Genomic DNA, 21,654 nt, shown 5'->3' with positions numbered 1-21,654 from the left:
TTTCAAATACACAGCACCACACGCGAACGAGCCATGCACTGATGTCATGTAACAGTGGAGGAGCCGGTTTCTGTTTTTCTCTGAAATGCCTCACTCATACCCCTCGAAGGCCTTTTTCTGTTTACAAGTGAGCATATAGATTCAGTCCTCAAGCGCTTTATATTCACACGTTTTGACATCAATGGCAAGGTGAATTTGTAATTGTTTGCCTTTCTCAACATGTCTTACTGCTAAATCATCATGAAAAGCAGCTTAGGAAGGGCTTTATTCACACACTGGTTGTGTGAAAAGCTGATTGATTATCCCGAGATAGTCTTATCATTAGTCTTGTTAGATTTTGTCACACAGACCTCGCACTTTCACCGGTTGACTTCACCTCAAATGAAGTTGGAGGCTTGGAGAAGAGCCAGTATTTCAGTTCTTTACCCATTCAAAGCATCTTTAATGACTCAAAGTAACTTTAAACTGAATATTAGTCACTGACTATTACTGAAAAGGTTTTTATGGTGCCGTTATGGTTTACTGCAAATTAAAACTAAACACGAGCAGTAGATCAAATTTTCCTCAGAGAATGTTTTTGGTAAATCATGTAAAGCTCATAATTGGGGTGTTGTGGGTGGTTGTCGGGGCATTGCTCTGCAGTTGCTAAGGTGTTTTAGTTTTGTTAGTGTATTGTTATGGTTAATTGTGTTCTAGAGGGTTGCTAGGTGGTTCTAAGTGGCTGCTTTGTGGTTGTTATGGTGTTCTGGCTGGTTACTAGGTTGTTGCTAGGGTATTCTTGGGTGTTTTAAGAGATTGCTAGGTTCTTAGGCTCAGGGTTAGTGTTGGCTGCTAGGTGGTTTTATATTTTATTTATCATACAGATTTCAGAAAATTTCTCAGTAAAGGCTATAAGGCTACAACCAGCTCTGAGATGAGTCACAACATTGATTTGAAGCAACAAAAAAAAATAATATTAGGGAGTGAACTATAATTCCATATTGAGCCATTTGCAGTGCTTTAAGTGTTTAATGGTGCTGTAGAACGTTTTTTTAAAAGATGTAATATAAGTCTAAGGTGTCCCCTGAATGTGTCTGTGAAGTTTCAGCTCAGCTTTTTAACGGCCTATTTTGGGGCATCGTTAACTATGCGCCGATTCAGGCTGCGGCCCCTTTAAATGTTCACGCTCCCCGCCCACGGAGCTCGCGCTTGCCTTTATCAGCATAAACAAAGTTCACACAGCTAATATAATCCTCAAAATTGTTCTTTACAAAGTGTTCGTCATGCAGCATGTCTAATTGTGTAAGTATGGTATTTATTTGGATGTTTACATTTGATACTGAATGAGTTTGAGTCTGTGCTCCGTGGCTAACGGCTAATGCTACACTGTTGGAGAGATTTATAAAGAATGAAGTTGTGTTTATGAATTATACAGACTGCAAGTGTTTAAAAATAGCGATGGCTCTTGTCTCCGTGAATACAGTAAGAAACGATGGTAACTTTAACCACATTTAACAGTACATTAGCAACGTGCTAACGAAACATTTAGAAAGACAATTTACAAATATCACTAAAAATATCATGTAATCATGGATCACGTCAGTTATTATCGCTCCATCTGCCATTTTTCACTATTGTTCTTGCTTGCTTACCTAGTCTGATGATTCAGCTGTGCACAGATCTAGACGTCAATACTGGCTTGTCTAATGCCTTGAACATGGGCTGGCATATGCAAATATTGGGGGCGTACATATTTATGATCCGACTGATACGTAACAGTCAGTGTTATGTTGAGATTCGCCTGTTCTTCGGAGATCTTTTAAACAAATGAGATTTATATAAGAAGGAGGAAACAATGGAGTTTGAGACTCACTGTATGTCATTTCCATGTACTGAACTCTTGTTATTCAACTATGCCAAGATAAATTAAATTTTTAATTCAAGGGCACGTTTAATTAAAAAAAATGATGGTACAATATAAAACTTCATATATTGTCATTCTTCATAGGTATAAAATAAATCTATTTTATATTTATTCAGAAATATTAATATAAAAATGAACATATATTGCCATCCAAATGTTTAGGGTCAGTAGGATTTCCGCTCTCTCTCCCACTCAAACACACATATACACTTTGGACACACACTCACTCACACAGAAACATGTTGTCAGCACTGCTCTGGCGATTTAATGAGTCAAGAGTTGAGCAACTTAAGCCACATGACATTTATCACTAGCAACGTAATAACGCCGCTGTTCTTGAAGTAGATAAATTTACAATTTCTCTATTAGTAGAGACACTGCTCCCGAACACTGTTGAGAGACGCACAGACTCAAGTAATTCACATACTCTATCAAGCCTCAAGCCTCCGTTACTAGCTCTAAAGTGACATTTTGGAATTAGCAATGGAGGCGTGGGATGATATGCGTAAGAAATGAGTCCTACACAGCATATTTTAAGCATAAAAACAGTGACAAATGTCTTGAAATACATTTGAACAATGTTTTGAGGTGTGGTAACCGTAGTATAAATGTAATAATTGACTGCGGTCTGTTGAATTATTAGAAAATGATGCACACCTGAGTAATATAATAATTCAACGGCCCGTCGTCAATTATTCCTTAAATATGATATATAAGAAGTTTGAAGCATATGAGCTCTATTGGTGTAAAATAATGGGATTTTTATGTCTGCAAGCTGACTGTTGCACTTTTTGGTTGCCCTGTGAAACGCCAAACCTATATATTTTCTTTTAAGAATCATTGAATGCATTTGCTAAGTAATTCTTCCATAGTACATTGCATGAACATAAGGGCCTTTGCTTTCTGTGCTCTGAGTGTCACAACCCCTGCGAGATGCTGCATACCTGTGTCAACCCGCTCCCACCCATCTCCACATAATCTATTAGCGTAGTGACCTATTAAGTCGAGGAATGCTTTGAATGAACCTTCATGACCTTGTAATGGCTGAAAGTCTCTAGTTCAGGATCAAAGCCGTAAGGTTTGCTGCTCCTCTGAAACCTGAATGCACACAGAGGTCCGTTTGAACTTCCTCCCCTCTAATGCGCTCATTAATGTGACGCACCATTTATATTTCATCACGAGAAACCCATTAAAGATATTGTTTGTGATGACAAAGCGTGGGAAGAGGAAAATCCGCTTTGATCCTAGGATGTATTTGCATCTTGCAGTCACCTTGTTTTGGTTAAATGAAAATGAAAGCCACAAGAAAAGAATCAAACATTTACGATGAATTTAACTCTGACTCATTCCAATATGATCCAGTTTCCCGAGGTTTCCAGATCATTTAGCTTTTTGTCAATGTTTTGCCTGAAGGCCTAACGGGAGTGCATAAATTCAGCAGATACCTTCAGGCCAACGTGCTATGTTGTGTTTATAGGGGCTTTTATTTGGTCGAAGGTCAGTTTTCATGTAGTTGTTTGGGTCGGGACAGATGAGAGGTGATCTGCCCTGAAGGGATGTCTTGGTCTGGGGGCTTCATTCCGGATGTAATTTGTCTCCTTACTGTTCTCAGAAGTGGCTCTGACAGCATATGTTAGGAATACGTTAACATCTGCCCAGACCTTGTTTAAAAGCTAAGAGGGCTTAATTATTGATCGCTTCCTTGAGGCGCGTGAGCTTCCGCCCCTGAAGGTGTCTATGGCGTCTCTATGAAGGTTTTGACAGCAGTGTTTAAGTGAGTCTTACTTTCCTCTGTTTCCACTTCTGTCATTTCCAGCACATCTCTAATGAAGTATTGTGTTTAAAGGGTTAGTTCACCCAAAAATGAAAATTCTGTCATTAATTACTCACCCTCATGTTGTTCCACACCCGTAAGACCTTCATTCATCTTCAGAACACAAATTAAGATAATTTTAATGCAACAATGTCTTTACTACCTTTCTTACGGGTTTGGAATGACATGAGGGTGAGTAATTAATGACAGAATTTACATTTTTGGGTGAACTAACCCTTTAATACCATTCTGTGATGGAAATTATGATTTTGGAAATGACACTTTTATTATTTTTTGAATAAAATAGCTGACTCCTTTGTCTTGCTATTAGGCTAAATTCAGAACTAGCATTTTTATGTTTCCTCAAAACACAAAATAATATTTTTGAAAAATTTCAACAAAATTTAAGCGTAATTGGAAATGACATATTTAATATAATTAAAATATGGAATTTATAAACATTTAATAAAATCATTTTCACATAATACATATTCAAATTATTAATTTCACTCTGTTTACAGTTTTAAATGTTATAATTCATGTATTTATGATGCTTAATCATATTTTCAGATTTAAAGGTGCCCTAGAACGTCTTTTTTAAAAGATGTAATATAAGCCTTAAGTGTCCCCTGAATGTGTCTGTGAAGTTTCAGCTCAAAATACCCCATAGATTTTTTTTTTATTCATTTTTTTAACTGCCTATTTTGGGGCATCATTAACTATGCACCGATATATAGGTTGCGGCCCCTTTAATTCTTGTGTTCCCCTCCCCCGGAGCTCGTGCTTGCCTTGAACAGCATAAACAAAGTTCACACAGCTAATATAACCCTCAAAATGGATCTTTACAAAGTGTTCGTCATGCAGCATGTCTAATCACGCAAGTATTGTATTTATTTGGATGTTTACATTGATTCTGAATGAGTTTGATAGTATGCTCTTGTGTTTATGAATTATACAGACTGTCTCCGTGAATACAGTAATAAACGATGGTAACTTTAACCACATTTAACAGTACATTTAGCAACATGCTAACGAAACATTTAGAAAGACAATTTACAAATATCACTAAAAATATCATGATATCATGGATCATGACAGTTATTATTGCTCCATCTGCCATTTTTCGCTATTGTTTTTGCTTGCTTACCTAGTCTGATTCAGTTGTGCACAGATCCAGACGTTAATACTGGCTTGTCTAATGCCTTGAACATGAGCTGGCATATGCAAATATTGGGGGCGTACATATTAATGAGCCCAACTGTTACGTAACAGTCGGTGTTATGTTGAGATTCACCTGTTCTTCGGAGGTCTTTTAAACAAATGAGATTTATATAAGAAGGAGGAAACAATGGAGTTTGAAACTCAGTGTATGTCATTTCCATGTACTGAACTCTTGTTATTCAGCTATGCCAAGGTGAATTCAATATTTAATTCTAGGGCACCTTTAATACCATGCTGTGATGGAAATGATGATTTTGGAAATACATTTTTTTTTTTTTTTTTTGGAATAAAGCCGACTCCTTTGTTTTGCTGAGGCTAAATTCACAACTAGCATTTTATGTTTCCTGAATACACATAATTAAATAATATTTTTTGTATAATTTCAACAAAATTACAGCTTGATTGGACATAGATTTATATAATTAAAATGTATAATTCACATATAATTTACAATTCTTTATTTAAATAATTTTCACACAATATATATGGAAATCATTTATTTTAATCTGTTTATGTGATTTATAGTTTTAAATGTAATAATGCATGTATATATAATGCTTAATCATATTTTACACTGCAAAAATGCTTGTTTTTTGTCTTGTTTCCAGTCCAAATATTAAAAAAAATCTTAAATCAAGAAGCATTTTCTAGACAAGTAAAAATTGTCTTGTTTTCAGAAAAATAAGTCAAAATTAAGTGAGTTTTTCCTTAAAGCAAACAAAATAATCTTCTTTTCGGTTTGAAATTAGATTATTTTGCTTACCCCGTTGGCAGATTATTTAGCTTGTTTTAAGGAACAACTAACTTCATTTTGACACATTCTTTTCTGAAAACAAGACAATAATTTTTACTTGTCTAGAAAATATTACTTGGTTTGAGAATTTTTAGACTTTTTGGATTTTAGAAACAAGATAAAAACTCTAAGAAAAGCAAAATTGTTGTGGCATTTTTTTTTTATGATTTAAATGTATATTTTTTTATATTTTACATTTCATTTATAATTCATATATAAGTAATGCAGGTAATGCATTCATGATGGATAATCATATTTTAAGTTACAAAGTGGGTTTTGGGACAAGAGTAAAACAATATAATCTATGCATAAAAGGCGACTGTTCAAAACTGCAGACATGGTAAACAAAAAAGGTCAAGGCATTACAACAAAGAAAAAAATCTGTTAGGTTTAATAACTTTTGACAGTTTTCCCTTCTAAATAACCTCATGAGTGAGCAGGTTCTTTGGAAAGAAAACCAACAACAACCAGGTGTAACAAGAGACTGAATGAGAAATTCTGGTTTTCTCTTTCAAAATAACCTGCACACACACTCCCACTTTGTTTCTCTTCCTCTTTTTCGTCAATGCATTTGGGAAACATTTTGCAGGAAAGGGCGAAAAGCCATCTGCTTCCTGAGATTCATATTATGGGATGCATGAGCGTTAAAATGAGCATCCGGCACATTTGAACATGTTCATTTTGACTCAGTCTTGCAAAGCACATCTTCAGTTTGAGAAAAAAAGATCGGTTTTGTTTCACCAGACAAATTACATGAGTTAATTCATTTATGATTGGATTTAGCATACAAATCTGTAAAAAAAAAAAAAAAAAAAAAAAAAAAATTTCAATAGCTATATCCAAATTCTTTGTTCAGGTGTGATTAAAACCACAATTAGATGTAATGCATGTGATTACCTGAACACAATAAACACATCATCTGTCACCATGCACCGATTTGCTTCACCTCAGGGTCAGATGAAGGATGTCCCGCCTAGCAATTAGCTAATCCTTCAAACCATTTATTCATATTTGGCATGAAGTATACAAAAACATGAGTGTTGGAAGCATGCTGTGTGAAACTGTCCTCAGAATCTCAGTCTCTTGCCTTTAGCTCTGTTTTTTAATACAGTACTATTAAGTATGCTTGCATCATTGTTGTCCGCCAAGTTGCAAACAGGTTAAAATTAGCTGCTCTGATTTGAGATTACAATCGGTGACAGGTAAAGTGGAAGTAAATTTGTTTTCATTTTTCCAGAGCAGGTGTCCCGACTTGTTCTGCTGAAAACCAGTTAAATGCCTCCTGAGTTTTCCTCCACCCTGTGTGTTTTCAATTTGAGACTGTTCCTATAGCGCAGACGGAGCTCGGCGTCAGGCACAAGTGCTCTGGGAAAACAGAGGAAGTGTTCAGGGCTTGTTATAATCTCAGCTTATCAGGTGTGCTGACATCGCTATAAAGGCTAGTATACTGTCGATTGATCCTTTAACCTTTACCTAAAATAAATTTATCAACTCATCTTCAGATTGGTTTTAAAAATTCCAATACAGCAGATGAGGCGATTAAAAAATAAAAAATAGATGATAATGCAAAGTTCTGTCACGAAACTCTAGATGGCACAGGCTGATAGGTCCTTAACTCAATCTGCTTGCAATCACATTATTCTCTATAGGGAGCAGCTGATTGGTTCCTGCTGTATCAGTAGCCAATGAGCTCACTGCCCATTCTTCAAATAATTGGTCAGCATTTGCTGTAGCAGTTGCTGCACACTTCAGAAACTCTCCACCTTCCCCAGCTCCACCTGTATAGATCTGCTACAAGATCTATTCTGCCAAGACCATTGTCATATCAAATACCATGCTAAGCACTCTGAGAGTTGTCATGGCAGAAATATATGTATAATTTATTACATACCAAATGTATTGATGATAATTTTTGTTTAAATTTTTTAGCAATACATTTTTATCAATACAATTGTGTTATGCTTATTCTACCCTTATTTGTGTGGCATTGGATTTGCTGCCTGGAGATCGTTTCAAATCAGTCACTTGTGGCGGTTTTTGCATTTCACTAAGTTGCTTTTTAAAGGAAACATGCGCTAGCTAGACGGATGCTTGACTGTTGTGCTGCTTAGTTTAACACGAGTGCCACACTATTAAGACACCGTGTCAAGTTGTAAGAGGATTAAGGGGCCATTCACACTGAATGCGTTTTTCATTCCTCCGCCCTACATTGTTTTTTCAATGTAAATATGTGTTTATATATGTCTCGCGTCTTTTGAAGCGTCTTGCGCCTGATGTGGCATTCCAAATATTACGACAACCCCAGACGTTCGGAGGCGCGCGTCTGACTGTTTCTGTTTGAACCGGAGCTTCTAACGGCCAATGCAGTGACGCGATGACTTCACCAGTCGGCGATTGCTCTTATTTAGAAGGCGGGACTTATTCCGCCATATTGCGCGTTACACTTTCTCCCATTCAAAACAATACGAGTGACACGTCTTGTGTTATTCTAGTTTGCTCTAGCGTTCCATGTTGCAACACATCGGAATGGTAAAGTTTGCAGTTTAATTGTTCTTCAGTGTCATTATAATACATTTATTATTAAATGGATGCCTTTGATGCTTGACATTTTGTTGCTTGACATTTAAAGAGTCTCAAAATCTTGTTAAACATTAAAGACATCCATTTAGTAACGCATGTTTACATACTTGCATCTCATATTTTTGTATCCCACTTCTCTGCTTGTTACTTTCTATGTAAACATGCGCTAGATGGACGTATTTAACCATTGAGTTCGCGTTTTTGTCTTTTGCGGCATCTTGCACATGATACAGCGTTCTAAAAAACTTTTAAAATATGTCTAGACCTTGTGTTTTATTCATTCCACTGCCCTGCATCTCGCATTTTTAAATGCAAAAACTGGCCCTTAAACTGTAAAGTTTGTCTTTTTGTTGCACTGCAACATGGAACATGAGAGGCGGCGCTGATTAATAGGGGAAAAAATGCAGGGAATCAAAAAGAGCTTTTTAAAATTTTAACCTGTGCCATTAGATGGCCATCTTTGATGTTGCCCATCGCAAGGTTTCGAGACTCATATTGAAACATTGCACCGTCAAAGACGTCTGTCTAATAATGCATCTTAACATAGAAGAATGATTAAAATGCATAGCAGTTGAACTCAAAAACATATTCTGAGGAACATTGTGTTTCAGCTAGAACAAGTTTCCTCATTGAATGGGTTTGTCTTTGGCTGTCACTGGGGTCAAGGCAACGGGCCAGATGTGTTTACCTTTTTGTAAATGAGTAATCCTTATTACAAACTCACATTCCTTTACTGTAAATCACTGTGGTCAAATGTTGAGAAATTCACACGTTATTTTGAACAGCCTCTTGATTCTACCCATGTGATCACAGTCAGTTGTTTCTCGTCTTTTGTATTTGTGTCTGTTGCATCTTTACTATACTATTTTCTTATTATAATATTTTGTTTCCAACAGTGTTCCAAGCTTAATATGAGTGGAAATACTGTTAGTCCTGATACAATGTGAAGTGATGTTAAAAACCCATGTCACATGGCAGAATGGGTGGAAATGAACTAATCTCTGTGAGTGATAGCCAGGCGGGACAGATTCTCTGGCAGCTTTAATATTTTCACCATCCTGTCTGTGTGTGTTGTGTTTGGAATTTAAGTAAACATCGCTACTGGATGATCTTAATCTTCTCTTAAGGCATTGCCTTAGGAAACTTTTATTTGTAATCTTCTTGTGCAAGTCACATGAGGTCATAATAATGAGTCTCGGAGATTTCAGCGCTCAATCTGTCAGTCCACGTGTGCATGTGTGTCATAGCAATTACAGAGCTTTTCACTCAGCATATTCTGAAACACTCATGCAGAGCCATCCAAGTGTTCATTCTGACTAAGAAACGTCCATCTTTCTTTTTTTAATAATATAGCTGGTCGGTTTGAATTATTGTCAGATATTATATAATGTTTCCGCATAAATGAGCCGCTCTGTTCATTTCCCTAACATGCACTGTCAAGATATGTCACTATCATTCCTATTCCGTATAAACAGGTTTGTAAATTCACCAATAATTTGCTGAGACTATCCCAGGCAGGTGTGTCTGTGCACCTGTGTGCCGAAATATGCTCTGTGACTGCTTTATTCTCAGCTGCTGAATATTAGATGACATTATTAACGAACACACTGAAACCTGTTAGTGCTGCCTCACTACAGATTGAAAATCCAAGAAAAGCAGGAATTCACCTTAGCAGGTGCAGGAAGTACAGGAAGTGCAGGAAAGCACCTTTCACCAGTGTTTAATCGTTTTTGCAGAATGATTTCACTAAAGAGTGCTGAGTTAACAGTTGATATGAGCCAAAATATCATGATCAGCCACAGATGAGGTGAATATCATTCATCATCTCCTAACAAGACCACATATTAAGGTCTGGGTAGATTAGATGGTAAGCAAACAATCAGTTCTCATAATCAGAGTGTTGGATGCAGGAGAAAGAGTAATAATAGAGTGCTGCATGTATGACGGCAGAACCTGGAAGTCTAATTCCTGCTGGTGTTCCTTCAACATTTCCTATGAGGTTTTTCAATTAATGAGCAGTGTTGGGGGTAATGCATTACAAGTAACAATTATGTAATCAGATTACTTTTTTCAAGTAACTAGTAAAGTAACGCATTGTAAATTTACATCAAAATATCGGAGTTAGTTTTTCAAGTAACTTTGTTTTCCCATTTATTGACTGCTAAAAAATGATACACGTTTTACCCATAAATGCTCATCTTGAACTAGCTATCTTCTTCTCTATTAGAATTCCAGCAGTGTAGACGCTGTTAAGTGTATTACTGCCCTCCACAGGTCAAAGTTTGAACTAATTGTTATACACTTGCACTAGCATATTTTATACGACAATTTAGTTCAAACTTTGACCTGTGGAGGGCAGTAATACACTTATCAGCGTCTACACTGCCGGAATTCTAATAGACAAGAAGAAGAGAGCTAGTTCAAGATGAGCCTTTATGGTTAAAACGTATATCATTTTTATTTTTAGAAAATGAGTGATGGTTTCTCTAGATAAGACTCTTATTCCTCACATGCGATCGTGTAGAAATCTTTGAAGCTGCACTGAATCTAATTTTGACCTTCAATCGTTTGGGCTCCATTGAAGTTCACTATGAAATGTTTTCATCAAAAACCTTAATTTCTTTTCGACTGAAGAAAGAAAGACATGAACATCTTGGATGACATGGGGGTGAGTAAATTATCAGGAAATTTTAATTTGAAAGTGAACTAATCGTTTAATCTCACTTTATTTGCCAATGTCTTTGCTGCTGACCTTTTTGATAATCCAATTAAGCCATAATAATAAGCAAAAATGACTTTAGAAAAATTTGTGATCGGCCTAAAGCTTATTTTAATTTTGGTGTGAAAGGGCCTTTACATTTGCCAAAAATAGAATTTTTTGTTGTTATTAAAAAACAAACAAGCAAGCCCAGTAATGTATGTAATGCATTACTTTACATAAAAAGTAACTAAGTAACACAATTAGTTACTTTTTAGGGAGTAACGCAATATTGTAATGGATTACTTTTAAAAATAACTTTCCCCAACACTATTTGAGTACTATTTTGAACTTTACTATGTTTTGTTCTACACTGCACATACTCACACCCCAAGCTGTTTTATCCAATGCTTTCTCGCGACCAATTAGTACGCATATTATGAGGTGGCTAATTCGTACGACCTCACTCAAACGATTTGTCTAAACCCCAGTGATTGGTAAGTTTAGCGGCGGGGTTAGGGGTAGGTCATTCGTAAGAATTCATACGAATTTGGCAACTCATTATAATAACTACGATTTAGCAAAAAACTTACGAATTCGTACGACCTCACTCGAATTAGCCACCTCGTAAAATACATATGAATTGCAGTGAGATCAGGTTGTCTTATCTAGTTACTCATTAAAAATGTAAGTTTTTCAAAAATGAACATGGCGTGTTTTTTCACTATGGGTGTGTGCAATTTACGCTGTAGAACAAAACGTCAATGTAAAGTCAAGTTATGTTTACCACATCTTTATTTCACAGAGATGGGTGTCTAAAGGAAATTTGATAAAGAAAAAATAAAGAAGTGTTTTGTTGATGTTTGATTTGGAAACATACAGTTGCTTAACAAGAAAAAAACTTATATTTCCTTGTGATAAAAGCTGCATAACCTGTCAAATGCTACACACTGCTAACAATAGGTGCTTAATCTAGCCTAAGCGGTTAAAATTTGTCCGTTTCACAGTTGTAATCTAAGCTAAATCTAAGACAACAATTACAGCTCATTCCAACTTTGATGCCAAGTACAAAACTGAAACACTTTTTTGCCTTTGAGGTATTTTTTTCACGTGTCAATCATTTACGCATCACTTCCTGTAATGAATGACAGCGGTTATTGAATGTGCCCCTTCAAAATGAACTTTCTTGTATTACTATCTCATTGTAAGATGTAATTTAAAGTGCTTAAAGGACTTTTTGAACGACATGTCTTTGATCTTCAATTATGCTTGTGTAATGAGCCTGTGTTGGCTCAGAAGTTCACATAAAAACACTGGTTGATCGTCACAAAACCCCTGCTTTTATTTTAGACCGATAAAGAGGACAATAAATAATGGCAAACATTAGATCTACGTTTTTACAATACATATTACAATACAGCAGTTCTTGCAATCCCGAGAATAATCCTGAAGGTTTTGTTGAATGTCATTTTTCGGCCCACATTGGCACGCTATTGCATCTCTGCTCGTCCAGCTGTTCTTGAATCTCTTCCAAACCCATCGGAGCTGTTGTTTACTCAAAATGGTTAAATCCAATCCAGATTAATGGCGCTTTATCATCTGTCCCCTCCTCCTCCTCTTCGACTTTAATCACAGAACACACCAGACCCAGAATTTTCCCCTTTTATATGAATTCATTGGATGGGAATTTAAATGCCTAATTATTTTTTGACAAATAAACGGCTCTATTTTAGTATTTCAGTCTCTTTAACTTCAATTTGATGTTGTTTATATAATAAAAACTTGAAGATATGGACACTCTTTTACACAATCTGCAAATGTGGAGGGTACTGACATACTAGCGCTTTTCAAAATGCCATAATTCATCTCAGTTTCAAAACTGTACGTAATTAAGAATGAAGTGGGAGGGCGGTTCTTTCCCTTTTCTTCCTCTGTTTTTAAACATCACATTTAAGGCTTAACTCTTAAATCCTCTTATACACCACAGAATCCCTGAACTCGATGACATTGCTGCATTGAGGGTTGGATGGATGCCCTGCCCAAACTTAAGAAACTTTGTGTTGGTTACTGTGCTGAGGTCATGCCGGAGCAGGATGTACAGTTTGTGGCATGTTTTTAGTGCAGGCTATATCTGACTTTATGCTTCACAATGCATTTGTACTACAGCAGCAAGAAAGTTTGATTTTGACATTAATTCTAATTCATAAATGACTTTGAAAGCAAATGCTACAACAACATATTTGCGCATTCCACTTGATAATTTAGCTATTAGTTGCAATGGAGAAATCATCTTCACTGTGAGAAATTAGTCAACCATAAAATACATTTGATGCTGAAAGGTCCCTTGTGACAAAAAAATGAATGCGTATAAAGAAAAAGATTAAGCAGAAATAACTTAACTGCAAATTCCAGTATGTTTAGAGGACTGTGTGTTTAGTTTAATTAGAGCAGTCTCACTGAAATTGCTTTAGTCTATCTCTTCACTTTAAGCAAACAGGGGTTCACGCGCATCAGCTCCTCAAAGGTATGAATAAACAGCAGCGCGTCGCACGCACCCTTTTGATTCCCACAACTTTAGTTCCCACAGCTCAGAATGTTTTCTGGTTATGCAAACTGATTCCTTGTGTAAAATCTGTTTGTGAATCATTGTAATTAGTCACCTGGTGAAGGTGGAAGTGGTTACCACATATTTGCTTATTGCAGCTATTTTATCAGCCTAAATGTTGTACAATAAATAATTCAGTTAAAGACTCCATAAAATAAAAATGAGTTTTGTGGTTTTTAGTCGATGTGCTTGAGGCCCCGTTTACACTAGTGTGTTTTTGTTTTAAAACGGCTCGTCTACACTGGCGTTTCCACAGCGCTTCAGAAACGATCTACACGGCCGAAAACGCATGTCACATGACCGTTCATGCACACTGGGCATGCACGTACAAGTGTTAACAGTTGCCTCTTGTGCATGTAGATAGCTGCAGTATTAAAAAATGCAGTTTAGCTGTACAGTGGCTGCTAAAAATGACAACAAAGCCAATAAAGATTGCAGTTCAGTCTCATGTTATTGTTTACACAGTCGTCAAGGATACGCAGAGCGAACGTGGGCAGCAACGGCATCGTTTTGGTCCGTTTATACTGAAACGCAACCCTGGCGTTTTCAAACTAAAACGGGATCTGCAGCATTTTTGAGGTTCGAAAACGCCAGCGTAGTGTCAACAACAGCCGTAACCGTAGCGAAACGAAACTGCACAAGTGTAAACGGCCTTAATTTTGAAGTTCTATATGCTAAACGTTGGAAAAATTCACACAAATGTAAACATTACATATTTGCAATGTTACTCTTCTGGTAAAAATGACTCATGCTGCACTACACAGATTTTTGTCCAATCAGATGTACTCTAAAAGGAGAATGCCCCGCCCCGTAACACCACCTGCAAACTGACTAGCAAATCATGGTTCATGGATGTGACAGAACTACAGCCAAAGACTGTAGGTATAGAAAGACTGTTCACTCCTATTAGTCATGAATGGGAGAAACTACAACTCGCAATATGGCGGAATACGCCCCGCCTTCTAAAAAAAAGAGCCAATCGCTGATTGATAAAGTCATTGCGTCACTGCAGTGTTAGAAGCTCCGGTTCCCATAGAAACCTGAGACTCACGCTTAGCACTGCACATGCAAAAATAAGCATTTTAACGATATTTGAGCATAAGAAACAACATTTATGGGATAGTTCATGACAGATTTTTGTTGCTGATTTGAAATATGTTATTTAACTGTGAGCTTGGCAAGAAGTTTTTGAGATTTCAGGATTCCCCCATTCAAATAGATAGGACTGTCTGAAATAGCTGCCTGGCCAGACTTTCCGTGAAAGGGACTTTGCTACAGCTCAGATTTCTTTCCTGCGTTGACACTTCCTGTGGGCGGGGCATATCAAAAGGTTCATCCCTTTTATTTTTAAATAGTCAACAGATTTCAGTATCATCACAGCCAAAAAACTGTTTTATTTGCTAGTCATTCTCATTCTAGAGAGCATCTGATTGGACAAAAATCACAGTGCAGGATGAGTCATCAATATTTTCCCCAAGTAGGGAAACACCTCAATTTTAAATTCATGTAACTGCTTATATTCAACATTTAGGAAGAGCAAAGCTGCATGAACTAAACCACAAAACTCTTAATTCTAGCATTTAAACATAAGCCTACATAACACAGATACATAGTGTTGGTATTATAACATTAGTCAGCACACAGTGGACATCTCTCAGTCTATGCATTGGTTAATTAGTTCTAGCTGCACCTTATAAGCTATTCTCCATGTGTATAAGTGAGGCAATTAGAGAGTGAGGCGATCATAACACTACACTGGTATAATTTACATGCATTCCTCTCTTATAAAGAGAGAATATTACTGAAATCTATAAGAGGCGAAATTTTCCCTGAGTTCGCGTTACGATTTCAATTTTCGTCCCTGTCACACAAGTGACTCACAAACAGGTGTGTTATCCGAGTCTTGGCTGTGCATTGAACTCAGTCCGGTGTCCGAATCATCATCATTGGCGCATGTTTTTGACAGTCCCCTCGCCTGCTCGACCCAAACATTGTCTACGGAAGGCAATTGTTCAGTTTCAGCCTCATCTTTGCTGTCTTCAGTCTCTTTTCCTTCCAGCTCGTCTAATCTGTGAACCTTTTCAAGTAATTCCCTCAGCTCCTGTTCCTTCGCGTCCAAAAGCTCCTGACTCATATCTAAGTCGCTCTTCACCGTCTCCAGATCGGTGTTCAAGCGCAGCCCGATGTATAAACTCGTATCCAGTTGTGTTTTGATCCTCTCCTCCTCTAATTGGAGTTCACTGTCTGTTAGGAGGTCCGGGACTGGCTCCTCAGAGACCGAAGTCACCTTGAGAGCCGTTTCTTCTCCAGTGCTCTCCGCGTCTTTGTTGGAGAGCTCCTCCTGCCGCCGTCTCATCCACCTTTGGTTGAGTTCTTCTTGTATTTCACCAGTAAGTATCTCCATCAGAGCCTCCCTCTCGGTTAGTTCCTCCTGAAGTTGAATGACTTGGTCGCAGCGTGACGCGTATTCCTCAAACTGCGCAAAGGACGCGTCCGGATGCGCGCTGGAATCGGTATCCAAGCCCTGGTCGAGCATATACGTGTCTTGCACATAGTTCACGCCGTGTACTTTCATTCTGTCAAAGTGAACTTTAGATTCATACCTCTCGATTTCACTGTCCAACTCTTTTATTCGCTGTACCTGCTGTCGAATAGTATGATCCTGCGAAATGATGAGATGAACGAGCGTTTCCATTTTCTCCGCAGATTTGTCTTTGGAAGCCTCCTCTTTCTTCCTATTAATTTTATCCAACTTTCTGAACGCCTTCCGCACAATCCTCCGCTGTTTTTCCTGTGAAAATGGCATGGTGGTTCTGGCAGTGCTGGGGCTCTCTTTGCTGAGCACGACCCGAGCCTCGGCGCTCCTCGGTCCGTTGTTGGGCAGCGACGCATCGCTTCTGACCAGGACGAAGCGCACGTTTTCCTGCTCGTCGCCCCAAGCGCCCCACAGCCGAAGGATTTTGGTTTTATTCGGCAGAATCCGCTCGAAACCCCTCCATTTCTCCACGATACAGTACGACTGTGGAGTACCGCTGAGCATCGAGCCCTTCTGCTGTAAGTTCTGGTCCTCCAGCAGCACTTTCACCACGTCCGCGCAGGTGGTGCGTCTGGACAGTCCGGACACCAGCTTCTCCTCCCGGCATACCCACACCGAGATTTTGCTCTCCTCTTGTTCCATTATAATTCACATCGAGGTCCTTGCACTTTCACATTCATAGACGGGGTCAAAACTTTTCTCAACTAGAGATATGACTCGTCCCGCGCGCCCGTCACTGTGAGCTGAGAGTTGTGTTTGTGCCTGAACTACAGCAGCGTGTTTCTGAGGGCTCATGCACCTCCCACACTCACAGTCTCGACATCACATGACTTTATAGGCTACTCCAACTTCACTCGTTGTTGATGATAATGCACTGAGATGATCATAAACACACGCTGAGAATAGCGGGGCATGTTGTCACAACGGAACATGACAGGAAATAAAACTTGAAGCCGTGGTTGCCAGAATAATTCTGTAAAACTAGTGAATGATGCTTAACAAAATGTAAATTTTGCAACTTTAAACTATAATTTACAAAAATCCAACAGTTGTAGGCTTTTCAGCAAAATGTAAACACAAAACAATTGTCACAAATCAATTTTTAAAATGTTTTACTAACTCGAAACCTTTGTTTTGATTAACAATATTGTAATTCGTGGTTTCCCAAACTGTGGTTAACGAAAAGCTAATAATTAGGCCCAAAACGTGAAATCAAAATAAATAATGTTTAAAAAAAATAATAGGCTATAAAAATACTTAAAAAGTTGACGTGTTTTATTAGTTTATCTGCACGTCATTAACCAACATCAAAGAACCGATGTTGAACACTGAACGTCTTGTTAAATTATTCAAATATTACCTTAAAGGGTTATTTCACCCAAAAATGAAAATAATGTCATTTATTACTCACCCTCATGCCGTTCACCCTCTCGGAGCGTTATGAATCTTTTGTGTCGAATCTGCTGTTCGGAGCGCCAAAGTCACGTGATTTCAGCAGTTGGCAGTTTGTTTGACACGCGATCTGAATCATGATTCGACACACTGATTCATTTGTGCTCCGATGCTTCATGAAGCATTGTTTTGAAATCGGCCATCACTAAATAAGTCGTTATTTTGTTTTTTGGCGCACCAAAAATATTCTTGTCGCTTTATAATATTAATATTGAACCACTGTACTCACATGAACTGATTTTAATATGTTTTCAGTACCTTTATGGATCTTGAGAGTAACATTGCTGGCTATGCAGGCCTCACGGAGCCATCGGATTTAATAAAAAATATCTTAATTTGTGTTCCGAAGATTAACGAAGGTCTTACGGGTGTGAAACAGCATGAGGGTGAGTAACTAATGACATTATTTTCATTTTTTGGGTGAACTAACCCTTTAAAATACCAAGGGGTTCGGCGGACCTTAATAAATTAGATACATTTGTAACATTTAAAATAGGCTTACATGACAATGTACCCTGAAAAATATTTGATATCTTACCTGACATTTAAGAAAAATACCCTTGTCCAAAGAACACAGATCAACAAATTATGTATGAAGCATTGTATAACGTATAATCTTTGTTAATATTATTGGTGTTACTAGTTCTTTAAATTGCTAGTACGTCTACACATGATGTAATGTACATTTGATAAAATATGAGATTTATACTATAGCTACTGTAGGCCTATGTAAGATTAAGCCTGTAAAGGGAGATTTATCATTCTTAAACTGAAAAAGGTCAACGACAATAACGTAAATCGTTACGCTGGTATTATCCAGCTGTGCGTAAACGGAAGTCCAAATTTCCCATCGGTCAGTGCGGATTTAGGCCAAACAGATGAGAGAGGGCAAAAGACAACTTTCCTGCTGGAATAAGCCGTCAGGATTATATCGAGAGTTCTGCTGTGCTAATATAGACCTGTCGACATCTGTAGAGCTCCATTACTTATGTTCAATTGAGAATTCTAATATTCTATTTAATACTCTCTATACCTATATAAAAATATATAGTGTATATAGTCATTGCAATTTTATATAAATAGTTAAAAATAATAATTAAAATTAAATACATAATATAATTATTACTTTTATTATAAAGATTTATGTATTTAATTTTAATTATTTTTTTTAATTACATATATATATATATATATAATATATATATATAATATATATATATATATATATATATATATATATATATAAAAATATAAAAATAATTTTTTTTGCAGTATATAAACAATTTATTTCAAAGAAAATACTTTGTTGTACTTTAATACTTTATAATTAATGTTGATTTAATTTGTAGCCAGTTCAATTTCAGCTGAGGAAAATAGGTGTAGCATCATTATTGGCATTATACTGCCACCTAGTGGTTGTAATAAACCTTACACACTTGTATATGTGTAAAGACAGAGCCACTTGTAATTGATATAATTATCAAAAACATGTATGTAAACAATCAATAATGCTGATTATTTAGTGCAGAGAAAATGGAGAAGCCAAGTAAAACAGTTTGCAGTAGGCTACAAACACAAAAAGTTTATTTTCATTTTTTATTCGTGTCATCCTCTCAAGGAAAATATACACGATTGAAAACAATTATTTGACAAGAATCCACCTATTAAAAAGCTACCCAAACTCAGCGTTTCAGTGCTCTCCAGACAAGAACTGCCATCAAATACATTAGTGTTCCGTTTTAATGCTCGTTTTACTAACAGATACTCTGCAAAACATGTAAAAAAAAACATTGTTGACAAAAAACTAAATAAAACCCACAATCTTGTGTGGGAAATATACTGAGATCAACAACTTGATTCAGATTTAGGAGTCAAAATGGCGTCTCTTTGAGCACTGGACTGTCACTCATCAGTCTGGTTGTCGTTGTAAGAACATCACATCACTTGATGTCTTCGTGTACATGAAATCTCTTTCCGTATGTACAGAATCAACTGCTTTCTTTACAGGGTGGAAAAGGAATTTCTGATGTATCATTTGATTCACATTGAAGTTAAAAATACATTTCCATCAGTTAATGAATCGTTTTTTTCCCCAGTTTTAAAATGTCAAAGGCATTATGGTGATAGAATCCAAATTTGACCCTTTTTTCAACAATTTTCTGAGCTGGAAAAACAAACAAAAGGCACTTTCAACACCTGTAGCGTTCACTTGACATGAACAGAAGTGATAGAATGTGTTTATTTGGTGTACAAGAGAGAAATATGTGACCTACTTTGCTTAGACTGGCTTGACAAAATATGTGGCAGAACATTTTCTGTGGAACAAAATACAAACATCAAGTGAGGTTTCATACTTTTACTCACAATTAGACAAAGTCTGTGATGATAAACACTAAGGCACAGTATGCTTTGGTGATTTTGCTATGTAAATTCCCTTTATTGTGTAGCCTATTCTGATATGGGATGAAATAACATGATATCTTAAAGGGTTAGTTCACCCAAAAATGAAAATAATGTCATTTATTACTCACCCTCATGTCGTTCCACACCCGTAAGACCTTTGTTAATCTTCGGAACACAAATTAAGATGGCTCAGTGAGGCCTGCATAGCCAGCAATGACATTTCCTCTCTCAAGATCCATTAATGTACTAAAAACATATTTAAATCAGTTCATGTGAATACAGTGGTTCAATAATAATATTATAAAGCGACGAATATTTTTGGTGCACCAAAAAAACAAAATAACTTATATAGTGATGGCTGATTTCAAAACACTGCTTCATGAAGCATCGGAGCATAAATGAATCAGTGTGTCGAATCATGATTCAGATCGCGTGTCAAACTGCCAACGGCTGAAATCACGTGACTTTGGCGCTCCGAGCAGCAGATTCGATGCTTCCTGAAGCAGTGTTTTGAAATCGGCCATCATTATATAAGTCATTTAGTTTTTTTTGGCGCTCCAAAAGTATTCTCGCCGCTTTATAATATTAATATTGAAGCACTGTACTCACATGAACTGATTTAAATATGTTTTTAGTACGTTTGTGGATCTTGAGAGAGGAAGTGTCTATTGCTCCCTATGCAGGCCTCATGGAACCATCGGATTTTATCAAAAATATCTTAATTTGTGTTCTGAAGCTTAACGAAGGTCTTACGGGTGTGGAACGATATTAGGGTGAGTAATAAATGACATTTTCATTTTTTGGTGAACTAACCCTTTAAATCTTATGTATTTTTTTGCCCCAACAGCGCCTTCTAACGCAATTTAAAAAATAAACATCGATAGCCCCGCCCCCAACGCACGCCATTGGTCAAGTCAGTTACTCAAAATAAAAAGGGGGATTTTCATAGCGCGAGTGTTTGAAGTTTTCGCAAAAATGAACCCATGAAATGGCTTTTCTTTCATTCTCTACATATTAAGCTGTTATAGGATAAAGTATAACAGAAAACGTTACATACTTCAGCTTTAAAGGTGCAATGTGTACATTTTAGGAGGATCTATTGACAGAAATGCAATATAATATACATAACTATGTTTTCAGTGGTGTATAAAGACGTTATATAATGTAATTCACTTATGTTTATGTTTTATTACCTTAGAATGAGCCATTTCTATCTGCAATGCATACACCGCGGGTCCCCTTACCAAAGACAAGAAGTGTCACTCGTATTGTTTTGAATGGAGAAAGTGTAACGCGCAATATGGCGGAATAAGTCCCACCTTCTAAATAAGAGCCAATCGCCGACTGGTAAAGTCATCGCGTCACTTCAGCGGCCGTTAGGATCACTGGTTTCTATAGAAACAGTCAGACGCGAGCCTCCGAAGAGACGCGCATTTAGGTCTGCGCATGCGCATTAGCTTGATCCAGCCTGAAAAATAGTTTTTTTGTCATGATTCGAGCGTTTAGAAACTAAATTTATGAGCCGGTTGTTGTTAGATTTCATTGGAGATTTCAAATATGAAATTTAATCGTAAGGTTGGCGAACAGTTTTGGAGAATTAGATGTTTCCCCATTTAAAGAGATTGCATGATGCCCAGGATGCCGCCGAGT

General features: G+C 37.1%; 2 protein-coding genes across 5 annotated transcripts in view; both read right to left on the bottom strand.

Moving 5' to 3' along the window:
• Positions 1-11,824: 11,824 nt before the first annotated feature.
• Positions 11,825-16,952, bottom strand: rassf10a (Ras association domain family member 10a). The gene has a single exon (XM_067379205.1). The coding sequence runs from the start codon at positions 16,789-16,791 to the stop codon at positions 15,478-15,480; it is 1,314 nt and encodes a 437-aa protein (XP_067235306.1). The 5' UTR covers positions 16,792-16,952; the 3' UTR covers positions 11,825-15,477.
• A 3,709-nt stretch (positions 16,953-20,661) lies between these two features.
• The window catches only part of tead1a (TEA domain family member 1a), a 53,651-nt gene continuing 52,658 nt past the window's right edge, over positions 20,662-21,654 (bottom strand). For all 4 annotated transcript variants that reach the window (XM_067379473.1, XM_067379472.1, XM_067379476.1 and 1 more), the window contains one exon: positions 20,662-21,654. This exon is cut by the window's right edge and continues 1,036 nt beyond it. The gene's annotated coding sequence lies outside the window, so the exon portion shown is untranslated.

Source organism: Chanodichthys erythropterus, chromosome 24, assembly GCF_024489055.1.
Source record: "Chanodichthys erythropterus isolate Z2021 chromosome 24, ASM2448905v1, whole genome shotgun sequence".
Classification (NCBI taxonomy): Eukaryota; Metazoa; Chordata; class Actinopteri; order Cypriniformes; family Xenocyprididae; genus Chanodichthys; species Chanodichthys erythropterus.
Note: the sequence above shows the minus strand (reverse complement) of the source record. Positions and strands in the feature narration are given on the sequence as shown.